We start from the raw sequence: 24,127 nt of genomic DNA on the forward strand, positions 1-24,127 counted from the left end.
ATCAGAGCAATTAGGGCTCAGATTAGGGTATTAAATTAACCAAAGATAGATCATGCCCGTCCTCCCCCAACGAGGACGGGAGACAATGTTTTTCCGCCCAATTGGGCCATTCAGAAAGACGACACCAGCCTTGGCGAGAGCCGGGTAGCTGCGGAGATCCTTAGCAAGTGTATCCTCAGAAAGGATAAGCAGCAGGTTCTCCACGAACTTCCAGCTACGGCCGACGAGGCCATATTGTCTTCACTCTACCAGGTAAGGTATATTTGTACATCTTTTATCCATCTCTTGTAACCCTCTTGAAGGGATTTTAGTTTTCTTTCTTCAAAGATCATTGTAATTTGGCGAGTGTGAGTGGAGTCGCGAAGCCATCTCCACAAGAGCGAGTGTTGGGGACACGGAGCTTTCTCCGAATTGGCAAGTCTTGAGAGGCAGAGCCACCATCTTTGTAATTGGGTTGATTCCCCTCCATTAAGGGAATCCGTAGTGAAATCACCAAGAAGTCTTGGTGGAGTGGAGTAGGTCTTTGGCAGTGACCGAACCACTATAAATCTCGGGTGCACTCTTTCTATCTCTTTGTGCATTTGTGGTTTGTTTTCATTTATGTTCTTAGGGTTTTAATTTGTCATTTAGTTTTAATTCCGCAATATCTTTGGCAAATTTTTAGAACCCAATTCATCCCCCTCTTGGGTTGCCATCACCCTTGGGATTTCAGTTGGGATAAAGACAATCTTGTCTTCCGATTCGGATTGGAAGAAATTTGTCCCACCTATGAGGAATTTTGTACCTTTCTCGGGGCACCGGACGAAGGGCCCGCTGTTAGGCCTATCATCAGGCTGGGTTATGTACAACGAGTCAGATGACTTTTCTGTATCCAAGGGCAAGACCCTTTGGACTTCATGACCTCGGACGATGTCCTTGTCAACAAGCTGATCGACACCTTTTCACTTGTGCAAGATATACATGATGTCTCTTATCAAATGGTCCGAACAGGGCTCTCATATTTTGCGTGTACGCCAAGTACCTTACAAGGAAAAACTCCGATGAAGCTTCATTTGGCATTCTTAGTATACTAGATCAAGTTCCTGATAAAGCCAATCCAATATCCTTCATCCTAGCAGAAACTTTCAATGGGCTAGATAAAGTTCGAGATAACCCGGCACACCAGTTTTTAGGTTGCCCTGTCCTTCTCTACATTTGGCTTTGTTTAAAACTTTATATCGCCACCCCAAGTGCCCGATTAGATATCTTAATCTACAGTTGCCGTAACTGGCACCATTTTCAATATCGTCATATCCAGCTGGGTTTCATGGATTTCTAGCCTCAAAGCCGAAAACATTTATTGGAGACTTCGTGGATACTGTCCCAATGTCGTTTCAACTCCCGGAGCTTCTTACGTACAAATTCTTGGCTTAAAAGACACTTCCTTTTATATCCCAAAACGCATCATGCGTCGATACGGGGCCCAGCAAGAGGTCATTGAACCAATCATTCTCTTCTTTCCTCCACAAGAGTTCTCCAATGATGTTGCTAAGATCATTACTTCCAAGTGGAAGAGGAGGAAAACGATCCCTACACGTGATCTGGCTACCGCACGTGGAAATGAAGTAGCAATCAACTATTACTCTTTGCTTGGAGGGGATGTCCTTCAGGGGACCACTGCTATCAGACTTTGATAAGTCCATGCCGAAGACAGAGAACACCGTTTTTCCTTTCTTTTACCGCTTTTACTTTGTATTTAGCCTATTACAGTTTTTTCTATAGATAACCCTGTATTTTTTTTGCAGCATTTATCATTCTTATTTCATTTCCAATTCGGTTTATGAATCCATTTCATTCATACATTAACACATTCATTCACATGATCATCATTTCACTCATTTATATGATTACATGCTTTACATTTGCGTTAAATCTCTTGCATAAACTCATGGATTTCCTTCAAATGATTGCACATATATATTTTCATGTTACCAAATGCATTAAAATGATAATACAACCCAAAAATATAAATTTTAGAGACATATATCATCAATATTATATATATATATATATATATATATATATATATATATATATATATATATATATATATATGGGTGTAAACGAGCCGAGCCGAGCCGAGCTTGGCCAGGCTCGGCTCGTTAAGCTCAAAAGCTCGGCTCGGGCTCGAACCAGGCTCTGGCTCGGCTCGGTCAGGCTCGGCCGGGCTCGCAAGCCTTATCGAGCTCGGGTTATATTAAGTTCACACCCCTCATCTTCCCTGGACAACCCTATCTAGTGTAATTTGACTACTCTTTTTACACTACGGGGGCTTGTCCAAGTAAGAAATGGGGTTCCAAAAAAGAAGTGACATATTTTGCCTCCTCCTTTCACTCCCTGGACAACCCTTTTAGTGTATATATTAATATATAATATATATTTAAATATATTAAATTCTTAACGAGCCTTATCAAGCCGAGCCTGGCCTAGCTCGGGCTCGGCTCGTTAAGCTTAACGAGCCTGGCCAGCTGGCTTGGCTTGGCTCGTGAAGTATTCGAGCCGAGCTCGAGCGAGCTTCCGAGCCTGAGCCAAAATTGACACCCTTATATATATATATATATATATATATATATATGTGTGTGTGTGTGTGTGTGTGTGTGTGTGTGTGTGTGTGTGAGGAAAAGGATTGTACGCTCGAGCGTACCAAGCTTATGGCACGCTCGAGTGCCCAATCACATATGGGCCCACTTTGTTAGGATGATCCAAAGCATTCATTTCAAAGGCACTATCATAGATAAGGTGTGTACCAAAAATCAGCTCCATAAGATCATCTTAACCCATCCATTTTTGGAGGGCAAAATGGAGAGACCACAAATCTGCCCATTTTTGCCCTCCACTTTTAGAGGGGTTAGGATGATTCGATGGAGCTGATTTTTGGTACACACCCTATCTATGATAGGGCCTTGCAAAAATGTGGGACCCATGTGATTGGGGCACTCGAGCGTACCATAAGCTTGGTACGCTCGAGCGTACAATCCTTTTCCTCTCTCTCTCTCTCTCTCTCTCTCTATATATATATATATATATATATATATATAGAGAGAGAGAGAGAGAGAGAGAGAGTATATATATATATATATAGAGAGAGAGAGAGACATGCATTTAGGGGCAGGTTGATGATTAGTCAATACAAAATTTATCATATAAAAATGTAATTAAAATCGAATAAAACCACTAGAAGAATTACTATTAAAGAACATATAATTTCTCCAGAGGTTTTGTAATTTTTTAAAATTAAAGTAGAAGGCAATCATCATCAAAATTCAGGGTTTAAACAGAATTTCTACACAGAGCAGATTGATATCTAGTCAATGTAAAATCAATATCTAATAGAATTTAAATTGGAATTGAATGAAACCACTTGAATTTAAAAGAATAGTTACTATTAGAAAGCATATATTTTCCCCATAATTTTTCTAGTTTGTTATCATGCTCGTAAGAAGATAAAACTGAGAAGTGAATTCTGGTTTTGAACAATATTGCTGTGCAGGGAAGATTGATGTTCAATCAATGCAAAATCTATATAAAATATGATTTACATTGAAATTGAATGGAACCATCTGTATTTGAAAGAAAACTTACAATTAAAAAACATATAATTTATCCAGTTTGTCATCATGGTATTAAGAAGCTAAAACTAAGCACTTAAATTCTGGTTTTAAACAATCTTGATGTGCAGGGCAGATTGATGTTCAGTCAATGAAAAATCTATAACAAATCTGATTTAAATTTAAATTGAATGGGACCATATGGTTTTGAAAGAAAAGTTACTATTACAAAACATATAATTTATCCAGAATTTTTCCTAATTGTTATCATGGTCTTAAGAAGCTATACCTAAGCACATAAGTTCTGGTTCTGAACAATATTCCTGTACAGGGCAGATTGATGTTCAAATAATGAAAATTCTATAACAAATCTGATTTAAATTGAAATTTAATGGGACCACTTGTAATTGAAAGACAACTTATGATTACAAAACATATAAATTTTTCAGAATTGTAATATTTTTTAAACATTGGTTTAACAAGCTAGAAATTAGCATCGAAATTCAGGTTTTAGACAAAATTTCTGCACAGAGCAGATTGATGTTTAGTTAATGAAAAATCCATATAAAATTTATTTTTTTATTAAAATTCAATTAAAACATTCGATTTGAAATACAACTCATTATTATATAACATATAATTTTTTCAGTATATTTGGGGAAGATTACATAAAAAAATCAATATAAATCTATAAAAATCAATGAATTTGCAAGTGAATTCTTACTTTAATTGCCTTTCAAATTGATCAAGGTATTTTCCCCATTTTATTTTCTTTATTGCTCCTCTTCTGCCCTTTCTTATTTTCTGTTTTTGTCCAGCTTAGTTCATTTTTCTAACTCCCGAATCATTTTTTTTACTTTTATTTGATGTTAGTAAAGTTAAGTTAGCTAATAAACCTATTAGTCTAATAGTGGTGGGCTTAGTCATAGAATACTGGAATTTGTCTTGCAAGGACACCTAGCAATAAGGGACACCCTTTAATGGAAAGTCTATTTCACCCTTATTGCAGCCATAATTTACACTACTTACCATCCCACTCCTAACCTTATTTAAAGTTTGAATGACCATTAAATCCTAGGGCTAATAAGCTAGGGTTATGGGCATTGTGGGTCTCCATCAATTTCTAAAACTTTGAAAATGCAAATGGGATCTAGTCAAGGGTCTTTAGAGGGTTCTACTCTAAGCTTTCTACTCCCAACCATCCCTTAATCCTATTTATTTACATTTATTTTTTAAAAACCCTAGGTATTACAAAAAGACTCACCTCCAATAAAGGGGCTCAGAGAAGATGATTCACCTTCAATGGTGAGAATATCTACAAGAGGTCGTACACCCTTCCGTACCTGGAGTGCCTCTGGCCAACTGATGCCGCATATACCTTACAAGAAACACACGAGGGGATTTACGATGAACATTTTGGCGGAAAGGCTTTCCCCTTGAAGGTACTGTTGAGGAAAATGTATTGGCCAACCCTGAGGCAAGACGTAATAGACCTTGTAAGAAAATGTGACAAATGTCAGAAGTTCTCCCTAGCCAGTCGCCAACCAGCTATATCATTAACGCCTACCATAAGCCCTTTGCCTTTTGTCGTTTGGGGCATGAATATCCTAGGACCTTTCCCAATGGTCCCCAGAGGACGTGAATTCGTCGTGGTCGCAATAGACTATTTCACGAAATGGGTGGAAGCTGAACCGTTGGCGAAAATTACGAGCAGAACATTCAAACATTCTTTTGGAAATCGGTAGTTTGCAGGTTCAGAATTCCTCGGGTGTTGATCATAGACAACGAGAAGCAGTTCGATAGCAAGAAGTTCAAGAAATTTTGCACAGACCTCAAAATCAAGTAGCGGTTTACCTCGGTAGCTCACCCCCAAACGAATGGCCAAACAAAAGTCACTAACATGACCCTCCTTCTGGGAATCAAGAAAAGATTGGATGAGAAAGAAGGGTGATGGGCTAATGAGCACTACCATGTCCTATGGGCGTATTGCACCACCTTGCGCACAACGACCTGGGAGTCACCTTTCAACTGGACCTTCGGCACGGAAGCTGTGATCCCTATGGACACTGGAGTCCCTTCTCCTTGGGTATCCAGCTTCGACGAACTGCGCAACAGAGATGGACTCCGTGTGAATTTGGATTTGTTGGAAGCAATCCATGAATACTCCCGAATTCGAGTAGCAACATACAAACAGAAGATGTCTAGCTACTACGACTAAAAAATCCGTCCAAGGGAACACCGAGTAGGTGAGCTGGTGTTGAGGAAGGTAGCAGTTTTGCAGCCAAAGAAAGTAGGCAAACTCTCCCCGACATGGGAAGGGCCATACCGGGTGACTCAAATCATCAGACTAGACAACTACAGGATGAATGCCCAATCCCCCATGCATGGAACTCGAAGAACCTAAGAAGATACTATCAGTAACCTAGAACCATCTAAAGCTTGTAGACAAAGAAGGAAATTGTAAACAAAGTTATGAAATGAGCATTGTATTTCCTTTAAAAGCTTTGTGGCTAATGAAATGATCACGATGGTTGACGATCTCTCTCTTTCCTTCAGTTCGGGTAAAAGTAATATGGTTCACCCCAGTTGTTCTGAAAAAGACCTGAAGTACACTTCGGGTCGGAAACTAAAACCGAGGCAGATAACCAAATTTTTGACAAAAAAACCCAAGCCTTTCAGCTCGGATAAAACTAATAAGGTTCACCCCGGTTGTTCCGAAGAAGACTTGAAGTACACCTCAGGTTGGGATCTAAAACCGAGGCAGATAACCAAATTTTTGACAAAAAAACCCAATCCTTTCAGCTCGGGTAAAACTAATATGGTTCACCCCGGTTGTTCCGAAGAAGACCAGAAGTACACTTCGGGTCGGGATCTAAACCGAGGCAGTTAACCAAATTTTTGACAAAAAAAACCCAAGCCTTTCAGCTCGGGTAAAACTAATATGGTTCACCCAGATTGTTCCGAAAAAGACCTGAAGTACACTTCTGGTCGGGATCTAAAACCGAGGCAGATAACCAAATTTTTGACAAAAAACCCAAGTCTTTCAGCTCGGGTAAAGCAATCCGGTTTGGTCACTACTAGCAGTCGCTGACGTCGACCTAGGACAGCAAACCAAAGCCGGACTGGTCTCAAAGTGCACAGGTCGTCCAAACAAACAAGTTCGACATAACGGATAACCGACCAAATAAGTCGCATTCACTTCACTCCCACTGGATAACAGTCTGAAATGAAGAAGCGTAAATAAGAACAACCAATGATGAACTCAGACACTAAAGAAAATTTCAAGTTTTCTTTCATTTCAAAAAACCCCACGGGGCAATGTACAAAAAATGACCCTGGGGGCCGAAATGAAAACTACAAAAAAGCAACAGACATGAAGCGAGAAGATGATCAAGAAAAAGGCACAGGTTCAAGGATCCGCATGAACTGCATCCTGGTTAGTCTCCTGCGCAGAGAGATCCGTGACTGGAGGAGGTGGTAAGATCCGTTCAGGTCTAAATCCGGATACTTCTCTTGGACATAGGCCTTGCACTCATCAAAGCCCTCCTTATACGTGTCAGTAGCGAAGTTAATGAGCTCGTCCTCCTTGGTCTTCATCGCTGCCTCTTGTCTAGCTTGGGACGTCTCCCTCTGCCGATCACAAGCGCTAATGGCCTTCCTTGTCAAGTCTTTTTGCACCTTCAGTTTCTCGTTGAGGCGCTCAATCTCTACATCCCTATCATTGATGGTCTGGCCCAGACTGACCATGTCTTTCTCCAGCTTCTCGATTTGTAGATTAGACTTTGTTATTGTCCTGGAAAAGTTGTTACACTTCTCCGCCATATCGCTCCAATAGCAACCGAGCTGAAAAACCATGTAGAACAGAATGAGTTTCTCAATTAAAAAATAGTCAGCAGACGAACTCCGGTAAAAAAATAAGAAGGTACCTGATATAGGAGGCCAAAGGAAACCGTCTCGACCGTCTCGTGGGGTTCGTGAAGAATCCGAAGCCTATCACTTTGCAAACGGCTCTTCACAATGATCTTGTGAGCCACCTCGTTATCGGAAAAACTATTATCGCCCTTCTGAACTCCCCAGTTCGGATGAAATACATTGTCCGCCCTAGACCGAACAGAGGGGGAACTTCCTGTCTGGCCGCCAAGCTTCCGTCGCCAGGACGGCCGGTGCGACCGGCTTGGATCTCCACGACACTTTTCTCGGTCTTGGAAACTTTGCCGACCTTGTCGGCCAGCACGGTCTTTCCCTTGTCCTGGGTAGTGGGGGGAGTCGACTCGAGAGCCTTCCTCTTCTGGCCCTTCCTATGGATGTTCAAGCGCACCCTATCCAGAGCCGATTGCTTTTGCATATCTGTGAATCGAAGAAGATGGACAAGTATGAGAGATCGGGCTGAAAATTTTGAAGGCACAATAAACAATATGAACCAGATCGGATATACTATCGTTGACATGAACATCCTAAGACACCTACGTGCTCAAGTTACAGCACTAACTCCAATCTCGACTAGAATCTCCTCCTTGGAGAACTACGAACAGTGAACAAGGCCCTCTGGGCGAACCTCCTTGCAGATCATTGCAAAGGTCACCTCATCTTTGCCTTCTAAGGCCGGTTTGCGACTCATCGCCTTTGTATTCACCAATTACCAGTTCATAGGAACGGGCCACCCTTCCTCAGAATCAGCGGTACTTACATATAAAAACCTATTCTTCCAGCCATGAATCGAGGTCGGTATTGCGGTGATCATTTTCACCTCGGGACGTTGGTTGATGTAAATCCAACTTCCTGACCGATGCCTCTTTAAGTGTGTGCATCTTCTGAACAGAGGTAAGGACAAACTCCTCTTCAACCTATACCTCACTAGATAAATGAAGCTGACCAGCGTTCTCCAAGAGTTCGGTGCCACTTGAGCTGGGTCCAAACCGTAAAACCTCAACACCTCGGCAATGAAGGAGTTGATGGGAAACCTAAAGTCGGCCTGCAAGGCCTCATCATATATACAAACATCTATACTATCATTTCTCGCACGGTACCCCTCAATGGACGCCCACAAGACGAACTGATCAGGGATGCAATACCGATCCCGAACATCACTTAGCCGAGACTCATCGAGAACGCTCTCCTCTCGACCGACGGCGGTATTCTCCCTAAGATCGGCTTCCATCCTGGACGTAGCCACGATCTCAACCGCCCTGCTTCCCCAACAAAACTAGAGGTCCTCTGTTCATAGTCATCTTCCTCGTCTACATCCGACTACACCATGTCAGGAATTTTGACCCGTACAGGAGTAATGTTCAAGTCCAGGATGACTTCATCATCAACGATTTCTACATCCTCATCATCCCCCTCAAGATTGACAACCACATCACTATCTCAGTTGGCCATAGCCTGGCCTTGCCTAATGTTTGAATCAGACCTCGTCCTCTCGGACAAGCTGGACCCAGATTCGCTTGAGGAGGAAGTCTCTCCTGAAGACGAACTGGAGCTAGATTCTGAACTACAACTACTGGACATTATGGAAAGGGAAGAAAATGTACTACGAAAAGACGAACTAAAGGAGATTACCTATCTAAAAGGTAAGACCCCGAGCTCAAACAACAACAAGTGTCAGCGAACTGAACAGAAGAACCACCTCGCACTGGCAGAGCAAAATGAAGAAGGTAAGATGGAAAATGAAGAAATGAGGCTTGAAAGCCTGTTTTTAGATGAACCTGTCAGGCGACCGCTCGTATCCACCACTCCAGCCTCGCCACGCGGCGATGCATTAATGAGAAGGCCCGAAATACGAAGCGACATGACCTAAAAAAATAATTATGATTATTATTCTTGCAGCGATCGAGAACATTCGACAAAAATAAGATCATCTGAAGCTGTTCAGGATCTGACGCAATCCGCTAAACTGCAAAAATCAGATCATCTGAAGCCGTTTAGGACATGATGCAACCCACTAAACGACAAATCAGATCGTTTGAAGCCGTTCAGGATATAATGCCACCCACTAAACGACAAAATCATATCGTCTGAAGCCGTTCAGGATATGACGCAACCCACAAAACGACAAAAATCAGATCGTCTGAAGCCGTTCAGGATATGACGCAATCCAGTAAACGACAAAAATTAGATCGTATGAAGGCGTTCAAGATATAACGCAGTCCACTAAACGACAAAAATCAGATCATCTGAAGACGTTCAGGATATGATGCAATCCGCTGAACGACAAAATCCAGTTCGTCCGGAGCCGTTCTAAATAAGAACTTCAGAAGTCAGTTCGTACAAGGCTTCCAGTTCGACTAGAGCCGTTCTGAATAAGAGCTTCAGAAGTCAGTTCGTACGAGTCTTCTAGTTCGTCTTGAGCGTCCTGAATACGAACTTCAGCAGCCAGTTCGTACAAAGCTCCTAGTTCGTCTTGAACATAACTGGATAGAAGAGCCCATTCAGATTATCCCTCGCATATATAGCAGGACAGCTTCCCCAAGTAATCAAAATAACTTAAAGAACCGGAGGGCAAATGATGGGGTATAAAAAAGATGACCCCAATCACCAGTTGACACGTGGCACTAAGGCAAAAGCGGGGCTATACACCAAAGACAGGGGCAAGCAAGTAATTACGCCCCAAGAGAAAACCCTAAAACTTGTAGTACCCAATCGCAGGTTGACACCTGTCCAAGGGTAAAATGGTAATCCAATACCTAAGCCCTCACTGTAAATAGCCTTAATAAAGGCAATGGTAAGGGATCGAATCCCAAAATTTAGTATTCATAGCTTTAGTTTCCATACTTGTGCCCCTTACTGACTTAAGCATCGGAGGGCTTATCCGAAGCTACCACTCAGGGTATGTCGTGTGACCGTGCACTCCTTTGTGCAGGATTCAACCTCTCTGCCGGTTCAGCTATCAGAAGATTCAAGATCAGCCCTTCCATCACTGCCTTATCTTGTTATAGATTTTGACCGTAAGAGGTGCAATGTGTTTGGAAAGAAATCGATGTCCCTCGATTGGATCTCGACACGTGGAATAAAGCATGCCGGTGGGTCTCCCCATCTACGTCGCTATCCGTCGCTCCACTGACACAACTTCACCGCCTGAAATAGAAAGTGAGCTCCCGCACGTGATTCACCCATAACATAACGACACATGGGTTATACACCGGAGGACGGTCCACCAAGCTTCGCTCTTTACAAAAGCCCCTACGCTCGAAGAGACAACCGGACCCCAGAGGGAATTCTCTCGCAACCTCCCGATCATCTTTAACCTCGAAACCCAAAGATAAGCTTACATTTCTACCATTTACATCACTTGATTTTCACCGTGATATCAATTTCTGACTTGAGTGTTGGAGTTGCTTCGGGAGCCAAAGGCCTGGGACCCCTAATGCTTTCTTTGTAAGCGCAAGGAAACATAGATGAAACCTCTACCAGCCCTCTGATTGGAGAACCAGATGTTGGCATCATCACTGTGCAACCAAACACTACTGCGATATTCTCCTAGGTAATTCCAGATAAATCAAATTACTTGCCTCCACCCTTGTAACTTCTTATTCCACTACTATGGGACTGTACTTTTATAAATAACATGAGAGAGAGGTTCACATCTGTGTCCCTTCTCTTCCCATTTTCGATTAGCTTTCCCCGTCTCGAGATATCCCCAAAGAGACCCACGTGATACTCGTCATTTAACGGACAATACAATAAAATCAACGGGAAGTGAAACCCACCTTGATCCAACCACTTGTTAAGAAATGGAGAAAATATTGTGCCAAGATCCAACGGTGAAAATAATGGTCCTACATAGAAAGCTTTGACTCACGTTTTTCACATCCCATGACTCCAAGAACCCTACGGATAAATTATATCGTGGTGAGTGGTGTAGAGTGGTCAGGACATTAAAGCAGAATAGAAGCAGACCCATCAACCATCGTCCTTGCACACTTGCACACAGCACGTTTTACTCGTTAGTTGGGACCAGAGGAAAAGTCATGTGTGCCATGTGAAAATGTCTGTATTGTCAGGCACCACACATATATCATCTCTGGATTATTCGTTGGCAACCACAAATGTCTTACCCAACAAGTTCGGATAATGTGTGCCTTCTCCATTAAATTACCCCAAAACCCAAACAGGAGTCTCCAACTTACAAACAAACCTCAAACCATAAAAGATGAGTGCGTCTGTACTCTCAACGTCTGAAAATCAAACCAAGGACAAGAAGAGCCTCCAAGAAAAATGGAGGGAAATTCAAGGGTCCAACAACTGGGAAGGACTCTTAGACCCCATGAATCCTCACCTCCGCAGCGAAATCATTCGCTACGGAGAGTTCTCTCAGTGCTGCTACGACGCTTTTGACAAAGACCCACATTCCAAATATTGCGGGTCATGCAAATATGAAGGCCCCCAATTCTTCGAGAAGCTTGACATGGCTAACCGAGGCTACGAACTAAGCCGATACCTCTATGCCACCTCCAACATAAACCTCCCGAACTTCTTCCAGAAATCGAAGATCAGCAAGGTAAGGAGTGAACACTCCGACTGGATGGGTTATGTTTGATGCCTTGCAGATATTCAAAAAGATAGAAATGAGAAGAAGAAGAAGAAAGAAAATAGAGATTAGAAAGACATTTCAAGAAAATTCATTTGATATCCTCCTCCCTAATTTTTCAGTTACATTTATAGAGTAGTAATCTTGAATTCAACAGCTAACTAACCCCAGTTACAACAGAATGCTAATTGATGGGGTACGAAAAACAGCAACTAATGAGCTGTCGACACGTGGCCCCGGAAGGGCCCACCACGAAATCGATACCTGCCCGGGGGTAATCCGGTAATTACCTGAGAGCAGGTAAACCTAAACCCACAGAAGGGCCGACACCTTTCATGGGGTAGGTAATTCAACCACCCCAGGCCTCCTTCTATAAAAGGCCTCTCAAGGCTCAAAGTAAAGGGTAATAACTTCTGGAACTACCACTCTAAAAATTTGGCTCCGCACTCCTGATCGTACTGACTTGAGTGTCGAAGGGCCCGTCTGGAGCAACGACTCCGGGTTGGTCTTCTGACCTCGTTCGCTCTTGTACAGGGCTCAGCTCCTTCACTTCAGCTCCTCGGGTCCTCCAGCCCAGCTCTTACATCACTGCCGTATCTGTTACCGATTTTAGGCCTAACAGATTGGCGCCATCCGTGGGACCCCGAACTAAAAGTTGTTCGAATCCCCTATACAAAATGGCAGGGCAGAAGAGTGCTCGGGTACCAACTGCACGAACTACCCGAGCCGTAATACCTCGCAAGACCCGGAGCGAGCGAATCGCCTCGCAGGTGGTGGCTCCCTCTGCTACAGCAGAGCAAAGCCCATCTCATTCGGAGCATCTCGATCCCACGCCCACTCCGGATCAAGTTCAAGCTCTCTTTCAACAGATGACGGCTCTTGTCGGTCAATACCAACACCTGATCCAAGCGCCTCCCCAACATCCTCCGGAAGCTCCACGACCTGTACAGGAAAGGTCGAATGCCCACAGGGAAGAGCCAGCGCGCCCCAGTGGAGACCGGACCCACTACTCCACAAGGTGAGTCCATCACTCCAGAACCAAGCATGCTCATACAGAGCCTCACCACCGTCGGAGGTCACGGTCCCGCTCCGCGCGAAAGCACCGAGCCCAGGAAAACCGCGCACCGCAGGAAAAATCCCGGCCTCATCGAAGGAGTCCGGAAAGTCAGTCCGGCTCCGCTGCGAGCCCATCGATAGAGAAAAAACAAGTTGTTTGACCGAGCAGACCGGAGGGCTGACCCAATGTTACGGAGGATAGAAGAAATAGATCACCGTATAGAAGAGCTGGCAAAAGATCAGGGCCGGCCCGTTGCGAAGACGTACTCAAGCAGACCTCCGTTCACAGATAATGTTATGAACGCGCCAGCGCCCAGAGGGTTCAAAATGCCGACGGTTCCGCAATACGACGGAACCACCGACCCTGTGGACCACCTGGAAACGTTCAGGACTATGATGCTCCTTCACGGTGCCTCTGACGGATTCCTCTGCAGAGCATTCCCGACCACACTGACTGGTGCAGCCCGGGATTGGTACTCGAGGATCAAGCCGAACTCCATTAGCAACTTTGAGGACTTTGGGGATGACCTGGTCCGCCATTTTATGAGCAGCCGGAGGCCAAGGAAAACAACAGCATCCTTGATGGCCTTGTGGTAGGAGGATAACGAACCTCTGAAAACATTCGTCAGCCGTTTCAACAGAGAGGCTCTTCAAGTGCCGAATTTGGATCCATCAGCCGCCATGAATGCGCTCCTCGCAGGCGCCAAATCTAACGATTTTCGCCAATCAGTTGCTCGCCAGAACTCGCACTCACTGGCGGATCTGATGGCAGGGGCCGAGGAATATATAGCCGTGGAGGAGACTCTAGCGGCCTTAGACTCAAACCGGAGGAGAATCTCCGAAGAAAAGAACCCTACCAAGCAGCGTAGGGATGATAAGGCCCCCAGAAGAGAGAGGTCCCTCCAGAGGAGGGAAGAAAACTTTACCCCTCTCAACACCTCCCGGAGACACATACTGGCCACAATCAGAGGAGAAGAATTCGTAAGGTGGCCGACCAGAATGATCTCCAAGGGAAATAAGAGAGACAAGTCGAAGTATTGTCGGTTCCACAGGGACCACGGGCACGACAGAGACGAGTGCTGGCAGCTCAAGGAAGAAATCGAGCTGCTGATTGGTCGGGGATACTTGAAAAAGTATGTCAAAGATGACGGCCACAGAAGAGAGCGCAGGGAGAAGAGTCCCCAGGGCCAGAGCCCTCGACGGTCACAGCCGCTCCCTGCGCGGGATCAATCTCCCCCACCATCCAGTCCACGGCCAGAGGCGAGCCGATCCCAGCCAAAGGGGGTCATCAACACGATTATGGGCGGACCGGCCGCTGGGGGCACATCATCCGCCGCTCGAAAAGCCTACACACGCCGAGTCAATGCCGTGCACACGTGCGGCAAAAAGATGAAGACGGAGAACGAAATCGCCTTTTCAGATTCAGATCTCGACAACTTGATACTACCTCACGACGACGCACTGGTCATAACCATGCTCGTCGCAAACTGGGAGCTGAAGAAAATCCTTGTCGACAACGGAAGTTCAGCCGATATCTTATACTATCATGCTTTTAAGCAAATGATGATAGGAGACGACCGGTTGAGGCCAGCGAACTCCGACCTGTTCGGTTTCTCGGGAGAAATCGTGAAAGTAGAAGGGCAGATTGAACTTCCAGTCCTCGTCGGGGAGCTGCCCTGTCAAGCCTTCGCGATGGTCAACTTCTTGGTAGTGAGGGCCACCTCGGTCTACAACGCTATCTTGGGACGACCCGGCCAGAACCTCATCCGCGCCGTAGCCTCAGCATATCATCAGAAGATGAAGTTCATAACACCAAACGGCGTGGGTGAGGTCAGAGGAGATCAACCACAGTCCAGGGAGTGCTATGCCAAGACACTCAAAGGCAAAAATGCAATGGAATCGCTGCCAATTGAGCTACTTGATCTAGGGGATGAAGCCCGAATGAATCAGCCCGCCGAAGACCTCATCTCCATCCCTCTGTGCGAAGGCGATAGTGAGAAGGTCATTCAGATCGGCTCCTCTCTAAGCAGTAGCACCCGGCAGAGCCTCACCCAGTTTCTTCAAGACAATGCAGACGTCTTTGCATGGGCTCCCGTAGACATGCCCGGCATAGACCCGGAGGTCAGCACGCACAGACTCAGTGTTGATCCGACCTGCAGGCCGGTGAAACAAAAAAGAAGACATTTTGCCCTGAAGAGGCGGCAGGCGATCAAGGAAGAAGTGGAGAAGCTCTTGAGAGCTGACTTCATTCGGAAAATTCAATATCCGGACTGGCTGGCGAATGTGGTCTTGGTAAAAAAAGCCAATGGGAAGTGGAGGACCTGCGTTGATTTCACCGACCTGAACAAAGCTTGTCCCAAGGACAGCTACCCGCTCCCAAAAATTGACCAGCTGATAGATGCCACCGTAGGTCACGAACTGCTGAGCTTCATGGACGCCTTCTCCAGGTACAACCAGATCAGGATGTATGAATCAGACAGACCAAAGACTTCCTTTATAACAGATCAGGGAACGTACTGTTACCGTGTCATGCCTTTCGGCCTAAAGAATGCCGGGGCCACATACCAGAGGCTCGTGAACAAGCTCTTCAAGGAACAGATTGGCCGCAACATGGAAGTCTATGTAGACGACATATTGGTCAAAAGCCAAAGCGCGCAAGATCACGTCTCCGATCTGAAAGAGACATTCCAAGTCCTCAGGGAGCATAATATGAAGCTCAACCCCTCCAAGTGCACTTTTGGTGTTGTAGACACCCCATTTTGCTCCGCGTTAATGAATAAAAAATTAGTATTTTTCAATTGGTTTTCCAGTGTTTTCTATTTTCGTGTCTGTCTCTTATATTTTCTCAATCTTTTCAATTATTGCTGCTGTGTTTCGCATTTTTTTTCCGCTAAGTGTTGAGAAGGGTTATTCAGAAGAATCCAAACCAGGGGAGAATTTGGACCCATTCGGTGGGCCCACATTGAACATCTGTTTAGATTTGGATCAACAGGGGGCCCGCCTATTGTTTTAATGAAAAATGAGTTTTGAGCCTGCTTCGATCTAATGCATAAAGATATCTATCAAGTTGAACTATTCGGATAACCCTTGAAATTGATTTAATGGGGCGCATATCAATTCGCATTGAGATATCAAGTGTATGGCTAAGATCATCCTATAGAAGGGGTTAGAGGGATGGGCCACCTGTTTTCATTATTTCTCATAAAATGGATTGTTCGAACTGATTTCTTTAGGAGTAAATAAATTTGATTGTGACTCATCAGTGGATGGTTTAGATTGTCCTCCGATGTATGTTTTGGCCCAATAAGTGGGACCCACAATATTTTTGAAGAAACCAATTTTCTCTTTGGATATGTAATTCGGCAGATGGATATGTTGTGTTTTTAGAGAATTCAAGGTAGGGCCCAATACAAATTAAAAAAAAGAAGGAGGGTAAAAAGATTGGAAATGAATTTTATAGTTTGCCTTTTTGTTTAGAGGGTACCAAGAATATTATACGTTTTTTTATTGCCAAAATATATCTGCCATGAAAAGGGGGTGTGTGGATATCATTTTTTGATCTCAATTAGTTTCAATGAAAATTAAAAAGGTGGGTTGATAAATTCCATGAGGAGACGTGTGATTTTTATATAGAATGTTACTAAGTTTGAATGGAAAGATCTCTCTCTGATTGGTAAAATTTTTTTTTTTTTTTTCTCTGAGCTGTTGAATTAAAGGAGGAAAGAGGAAGCTATCTAAAAAAAATGGGAGAATCGGTTTTAAAGGAAGGAAAGACACACCATTGAAAAAGATATAGCAAGACCTCTCGGCAACTTTCCTAGAGTAGAGAGATTTGTTATAAGAAGAAGAAAAAAAAAAGAGGTGGCTCGGTTTTTCTATCGCTCAAGAGAGCTCTGTGAAAAAAAAAGAAAGGATCTCTCGAGCGCCGTCCCTCAAGAGCAACTCCCCCATTGGTTTTGACGGTGCTCCCTCCTTCTGTTTTCTTTTAAGCCTCCGTTTTTCTTCACCTTCCCCACCACCCTCTCTGTTTTGTTTTTTATCTCCCCAACTCTGTTTTTCCAATCTCTCTCTCTCTCTCTCTCTCTCTCTCTCTCTCTCTCTCTCTCTCAGCCTCGCACTCTGTTTTTGTTCTCATCTTCTCGCTCGGTGTTCTCCCATCTCCCAGCAGCCCTCCATCATCTCTATATCTATTTCCATCTCTCGACATTCCTCCCAATCTCTCCCACAAACTCTCATCTCACACATAATCCCATCTCACTCTCCCACTCGGTTTTCACTCCCCACACTCATCATCCTCTATCAATCCCACGATACTCTGTTTTCTATTTTCCTCTCATCTCTCGGTCTGTCTCCATCTCTCCCTACTCAGTTTCTATATCCCTCCCTCTAAAAAACAGAGTGCCGTTTGTTTTTTTTTTTTTTAAAAAAAAACGAGAGAAGAAACAGAGCCTCCCTCTACATTATCTATCACTCTCTCTCTCTGTTTTTTTAACTACACTCACTCTCACGTTTTTTTAAATTCTACTCTATCTCTGTTTTCTCTATCACTCCCAACCTCTGTTCATCTCTCCCTCTCGGTGGTCTTACTCATTATCTTTCGGTTTCACTCATTTTCATCTATCACTCACTCACTCTCTCTCCCAGCGGTAAGGAAAACAAAGAAGAAAAAACAAAGAAAGAAAGAGAAGAAAAGTTATCGGACCGAGCGTCGGCGGGATTTTTCGGATTTTTTGGCTCTTAGATTCGGCGAGGACCTCCATCACAGGTAGGTGCACTATTCTCAGATTTTTCCAGGATTGTTTGGTATTTTTTTTATATATTTTTGCATGATTTTTAACATTTAATTGAATTTAATTCAATATTAAATGTGTGTGCTCAAAATCATGATCTACATGAGTGTTTTAATTCTGATTCGTCTAGAAATTTAATGCACTGATCTATCTAAATAGAGTAAAATAACCATCGGATCGAATCGGACATTGAATCAAAGGATTTCAAAAATTTGAGTGAAGAGTGGAATTTTATTTAAAATAATGGCTGAGAAATTACAAAATTTGAAAAAATAGCCATCTCAGGATGATTTATTTTGTGGAATTTCAAATTTTTCTTGGTGTTCATCACATCAGAACAAGATTAAAGGACATTTTTCGGAGTCGTAATTTTCTCAAAAATCATGTTTTAAAAATAGAAAACTCTTCGAAAACATCTTTTTGACGAAGAAAAATAAAATATATACTAAATAGATTCTAAAATTAATGCAATTTCGTCGGAAAATAATATGGTACTGATATATTCTACCATGAATTTTTAAGAATTTTTGGATTCTGTTTGGTATATTATTTGATGCTTTCTTTGAAAATTGTCAGATTTTGTGAGATTTTTTACTGACATCAGATCACAATTAAAATTCTCCAATTTTTTACAGTAGTCTTATATTTCATATTTCTTGCTGCTGTAAATTTTCCCTTGATTTGGATCTTGTTTCCTAAGGGATGTAGTGTAAATTCATAATCTGGTCTTAAAATTGAAAAATTCGCAATTGATAGTAAATAGTCTCTGAAATTCATAAAAATCTCACAGCATGCTATGTTTATTCATATATTATTACTGTAGAAATTTCAATGAATTTAGATTTCTATTTCTACTAGTTTCTGTGTTATTTTTACAATCTGGTCTCATTATTGTTAAATCAAAATTAAATAGGAGCTTAATGTAAAAATCTGCAAAACTCTGCCAATAAGCTACATACATTCCCATCTTGTTGCTGTAGAGTTTTCAGTTTGTTTCGAATTCGTTTGCAATAATTTCACTTGTAAAATCACTCATATGTTTAAAATTGATAAATTCCATTGAAAATTCGAAATTAATTAAAAATCATTGTGAAAATTTCCAAAGAACCTTAAATATCTGTCACATGTTCACTCCTTACTCCATTGAAACCGAAATCTTAGGATCTTTAGATTTCCCTGAAAAAGTGGCTAGTGCATCCATAATCGTATCCTAATTGCAATCGATCTTAGAAAATTTGAATATTTAAGCTATAACATGTTATTGGCTCCGAGGTTACTGTCCATGGAAATCCTGAGATATGCCAGGCAATATGGTGCTATAACTTAAGTATTTAATTGCACAAGGAAAGAGCGCACGATTCCCTTCCGTGGATGCTATTCTAGGCCGAAATTGGTGAACCATAGAACCTTTGGTATTCCTTAAATGTCCAAAAACTGAAAATCCTTGAAATCTGAAATTCATTAACTTCAAGAACTTAAATCGATTTGTCTTGTGTCTCTCGGAACCGTTGGATTACGGTTTCCGTCATAAGAACCATTAGAGACCAATTTAGGAACACTTACGTCATGTCGTGTCCTAGGTTTTAGGGAGTCTTAGGTTTTAGGGAGTCCAGCCTCATCACGGACGTTTCCTATGGATAGCAACCGTGCCATAGGTCTAGTTACACTAGTCACCCGAATTTTTCCTAGGACAAGCCTAGTTACCTAGGATGTAGGTTAACTTGCATTAGTCTAAGGGACAACTTGCACTTAGATAGGATCATATAGCATCTTAGATGAAATCCTAGGATAATAAAATCTTCAACTTGAATTAAATAACTTCTCTTAAAACTGTTGAAACAGTCAATCCAGTCTAGATCGGTGTCTTAGTTGAGTTAGGCATAAGTAGCTTAGCTTAGGTGCACCGAACTACGTCGACTCTGATCCCAGTGAGGCTTGGGTACGTAGGCAGCTTGGATGCCTAATGGCATACCAATCACGAGTCGGCTCCACAACAAATTGTGGGGTTTTATATATTAATTTTCTTGTAAATTCTTAATTAAATCAGTTAGGACTTTCCATGAAATTAGAAATTTAGGAGAACTTTCACTTAGATTGAATCCAGACAAATTAATAAATCAAGATACACATTTAGGATCCACATTGAAATTAGATCATAGGATGAATGTCACATAGTTCGCACATTAACAAAGAGTTGAATGAGCCATTTAAAATAAATTTAAAAGAGTTAACTTTTTGAATTGAAGACCGATTATCGGGCCTGAATGGTGCATGTGGTGGATAACTCCCCATATCTTCCATTCTTGTAACCAGGTAACGAGTCTAGATTTCTGGTTAATTATGGGGTCCTAGATCCCACATCTAGGTGGTGACTCTGTGAGTCTCTTTTGTATGGAATTCGGATTGCCTTAGTGATCCCAAGTTCACATAAAAGATGAATTAAAATCAATAATAAAAATGCACACGCCAATCGCGTGGGTACGAAAGACCAAGAGAGAGCTTGGCGGCTCGCGCCCCACCCCTCTCGCGGGATCCGTCCCACAGTTTGGCGACTCTGCTGGGGATCACCTAACTTCATTAAAACTTCAAAGGATAACTCATTTGAATTTAATTTAACTGGCTCATAAAAACTCTATCTCTTATATGCTTGTTAGGTAGTTTGTTTACTTTATTTTCTCATCACATAATACTCAAACTTAATCTAACAAAATCTGAAGGCATCATAGATTGTGCAAACATATTGCACACACTTACATCACTTGCATCTAAACCCTTGCATCTCACATGCACACACATCCTATTTTAGGAACCCGGAGTGTTATCTAGCATGGTTGTTTGGGATTTCATAACCTGGTGCCTCTTTGCTAGAGAAGCATTCCACCCATAGCCTAGTACCTTTATGGTGCGTAAACGGATCTCTTGTTCACGTACTGATACGCCGGACACTGGTACAGTATATTGAGCACGGATTCGCGCTAAGGGAACTTTTGGCCTTACCCCTAGATTAGCCCACACATGCATGTAGTATACGAACACATGTGCATCACGTGTGTGAGCCTAGCTTAGGATATCCTACCCATTTGTGTCTAGATTAGGCCGTGGTCCATCTTCCAATGGCTACGATCGGTCCTTAGGTGCACAAACAAAGTCATGAGTCGAGATCCTCTCTCCACTCCGCTAGATTAGGATTAGGGTTTGATGCCTTCAGGTAACACTGTTAAAATGTACGAAGATTAAAAACTTTCCCTTTGGGGTTAGGATATAAAACCCATCATTTTCAAAGATCTCATAGGATTAGTCATTCATGATCTATCCGTTGAAAGCAATCTTATGCTATCTCATCTCATCTCTTGATCGTACGCCTTTCAATCTTCTATCATGTGATTCGATCATGTATTCATACTTTCTTTGTACTGGCAGGAACTTATCCCAATCTCGTGTTCATGTAATCTTGATCCTCCTTGTATCCTTTCTCTTGGCTAACAGGCATCATGTCTACTCGTACAATTCTTGATTGGATCCGTGGTACATTAAGAGAATCTCACATCTATACCATAAGTGAGCAAGAGAAAAATCTCTTCGGCTACGTGGCAACTATTAAGCTCGATTGGGGATTACTCTATGCTGCATCAGAGTGTTGGGATCCCGATCATCATGTCTTCCGTTTTGGCAACCAAGAAATGTGCCCCACCTTTGAAGAATGGTGTGCCTTATTGGAATATCCTATGGATGGCCCTCTGGTGAAGCCATCCTAAGTACCAGATTATCGTCCTTTGTTCCTTCGCTTGATGAATAATCCAGATGAATCCATGAACTCTTTCATGAAAGGCCAAGAAGTGTCCATGCAACAACTGATTGACATTTACCCTCCTGTTGGACACATTGGTGCTGTTGATATTCAGAAAGCCCGACGTCGAGCTCTGAGATTCTACTCCTTTGCTAGGTTCCTCACTGTCCAGCCTTCTCGCTTTGCGTCAGCTGTTCTTTTGGACCTCGTTGATCAAATGGATCGTGGCGCCAATCCAATTCCTACTATACTTGCAGAAACCTTTAATGGATTGGATGATATGGCTTGCCTTCGTTCCAGCTCAGGTCCAGGTTCTTATGTTCGCTCTTTCGTGGGGTCCTTCTCAGGATGTCCTGCATTACTCCAGGTGTGGCTGTGCCATAAGCTAAAAATTGCGGCTCCTATGCATTTCGATCATACGTTATACACCTTCAGTGAATGGCGTCATGATGTTTCTTTCAATCACAAAAACGATTGGGTTGAATGGTTAAATTCTCGCCAAGAAGATCAGATTTATTGGCAAATCCCTGGAATCCAAGAAGCCGTCTTCAACATTGGAGAAGCTAACTACGTTCGCCTTCTTGGTCTCAAAAAGACTTCCTTTTATGTTCCTGCCAGGATTCTGCGTCAGTATGGAAGGGAGCAATCTATTGTGCCTCCCCTTCGTCATTTTTATCCGCCTGAGGATCTCAAGCCCAAGATTGTCAAAGCCGTTTCATCTGCTTGGGATGTCAAAATCATCAAACCTTTTAAGGAGTCAGCTGAGGAAAATTGTCGTCCAAAGAAGAAATCTAGAAAGAATGCTTAGTTCCATGTTTAATCTTATCCGTTTATCTTTGAAATAGTGAACCATATACTCAAGCTTTAATGATTAACCAATAAAGTCCATCTTTCTCTTTCATTATCTTCGTCTATGTGTGTATCATCGTCTGTTTTTCTCTGTGATCTTAAAATATGTTTTTCAAATATTTCAGGGCAGTAAACACCATAGCTAACCCTGCTACTCCTTGGGTTCGGATCTCTTCACGATTGGAGAGGAAATCTGTCTCCCCGCCACCTTCTCTGAGAACCCCAGCATCTCCTTCTCTCTCAACCTCATCCTCACCAATGGCAGACAACCAAGATGGTCTTCCACCCGCTGCTATTACCGATACTCTCACTTTGATTCTCCAGCAACTTCAAGAGCTCAAAGAAGAGAACCGAGTTATCAAGGCACAGCTTTCTGAGAAGTTGGGACCGTCGTTGTCCAAAGATAAAGGGCCCATGCACCATACAGCTACTTCGGCCGCACCTGCCCAACCAGTATTCATTCCCATCCCTGATAAAACCAAAGAAGATTTGGAAAAAGAGCAGTACAACGAGGATCGCAGTAGGCCTTCTCAGTCCATGGTTGATAAGACAGTTATGGAGAAATTAGAAAGCCTTACCAGGAAGGTTCAAGACATCCAGTTTCAAGAACAGGGTGGTTTCAATCCAAGTGATCTTACACTGTTTCCCGAAATCCGTCTCCCTGCCAATTTTCAAATGCCAGATTTCGACAAATATGATGGTGTGGGTTGTCCAATCACCAATTTACAGATGTTTACCATCATATGTCAGCCTCAAGGCTTATCTCCTGAGCAAATGGCTCAATTGTTCCCGGTTTCTCTAAGCAAGGTCGCTAGAAGGTGGTTCATGGTCCTAGACAAGACTCGTTATAGGACATGGAAAGATATCGGTGAACAATTCATCAGGCAGTTCAAATATGATGACGGGACGGAAATTACTAGAAAGGATTTAGAGAGAACCAAGCAGGACTCGAGGGAATCCTTTCTAATTTTTGTGAAAAGATGAAGGAGACTAGCAGCTCAGATGATGGAGCGCCCTTCTGAGGAACAGCAGGTTCAAATAATCATGAAAAATATTTCTCCCTGTGGGACACGATCCCGCGAGAGGGGTGGGGCACGAGCCGTCACGTCTCTCTCTTTTGGTCTCTCGTACCCACGCGATTGGCGTGTGCTTCTTAGTGTTGATTTGAATTCGTCTTTCCTGTGGACTTGGGATCACTAAGGCAATCCGAATTCCACACGAAAGAGACTGACAGAGTCGCCACCTAGATGTGGGATCTAGGACCCATAATTAACCAGAAATCTAGACTCGCTACCTGGTTACGAAAATGGAAGGTATGGGGAGTTATCCACCACATGCACCATTCTTGTCCGATAATCGGTCTTCGATTCCAAAAGCTAACTCTTTTAAATTTATTTTAAATGGCTCATTCAACTCTATGTTAATGTGCGAACTAAGTGACATGCATCCTAGAATCTAATTTCAATGTGAATCCTAGATGTGTATCTTGATTTATTAATTTGTCTGGATTCATTCTAAGTGAAAGTTCTCC

General features: G+C 42.8%; 1 protein-coding gene across 1 annotated transcript; it reads right to left on the reverse strand.

Annotated features, from left to right (window-relative positions):
* Positions 1–6,892: 6,892 nt before the first annotated feature.
* On the reverse strand, positions 6,893–8,745 carry LOC143852488 (uncharacterized). The gene is made up of 3 exons (XM_077361872.1): positions 8,461–8,745; positions 7,514–7,885; positions 6,893–7,430 (listed from the first exon to the last, which is right to left on the reverse strand). The coding sequence occupies exons 1-3, from the start codon at positions 8,743–8,745 to the stop codon at positions 6,978–6,980; spliced, it is 1,110 nt and encodes a 369-aa protein (XP_077217987.1). The 3' UTR covers positions 6,893–6,977.
* Positions 8,746–24,127: the final 15,382 nt, after the last annotated feature.

The sequence above is a fragment of the Tasmannia lanceolata genome, unplaced genomic scaffold (assembly GCF_043159265.1).
Source record: "Tasmannia lanceolata isolate RefF3 unplaced genomic scaffold, GAP_Taslan_0.1 ptg000019l, whole genome shotgun sequence".
NCBI classification, from domain to species: domain Eukaryota; kingdom Viridiplantae; phylum Streptophyta; class Magnoliopsida; order Canellales; family Winteraceae; genus Tasmannia; species Tasmannia lanceolata.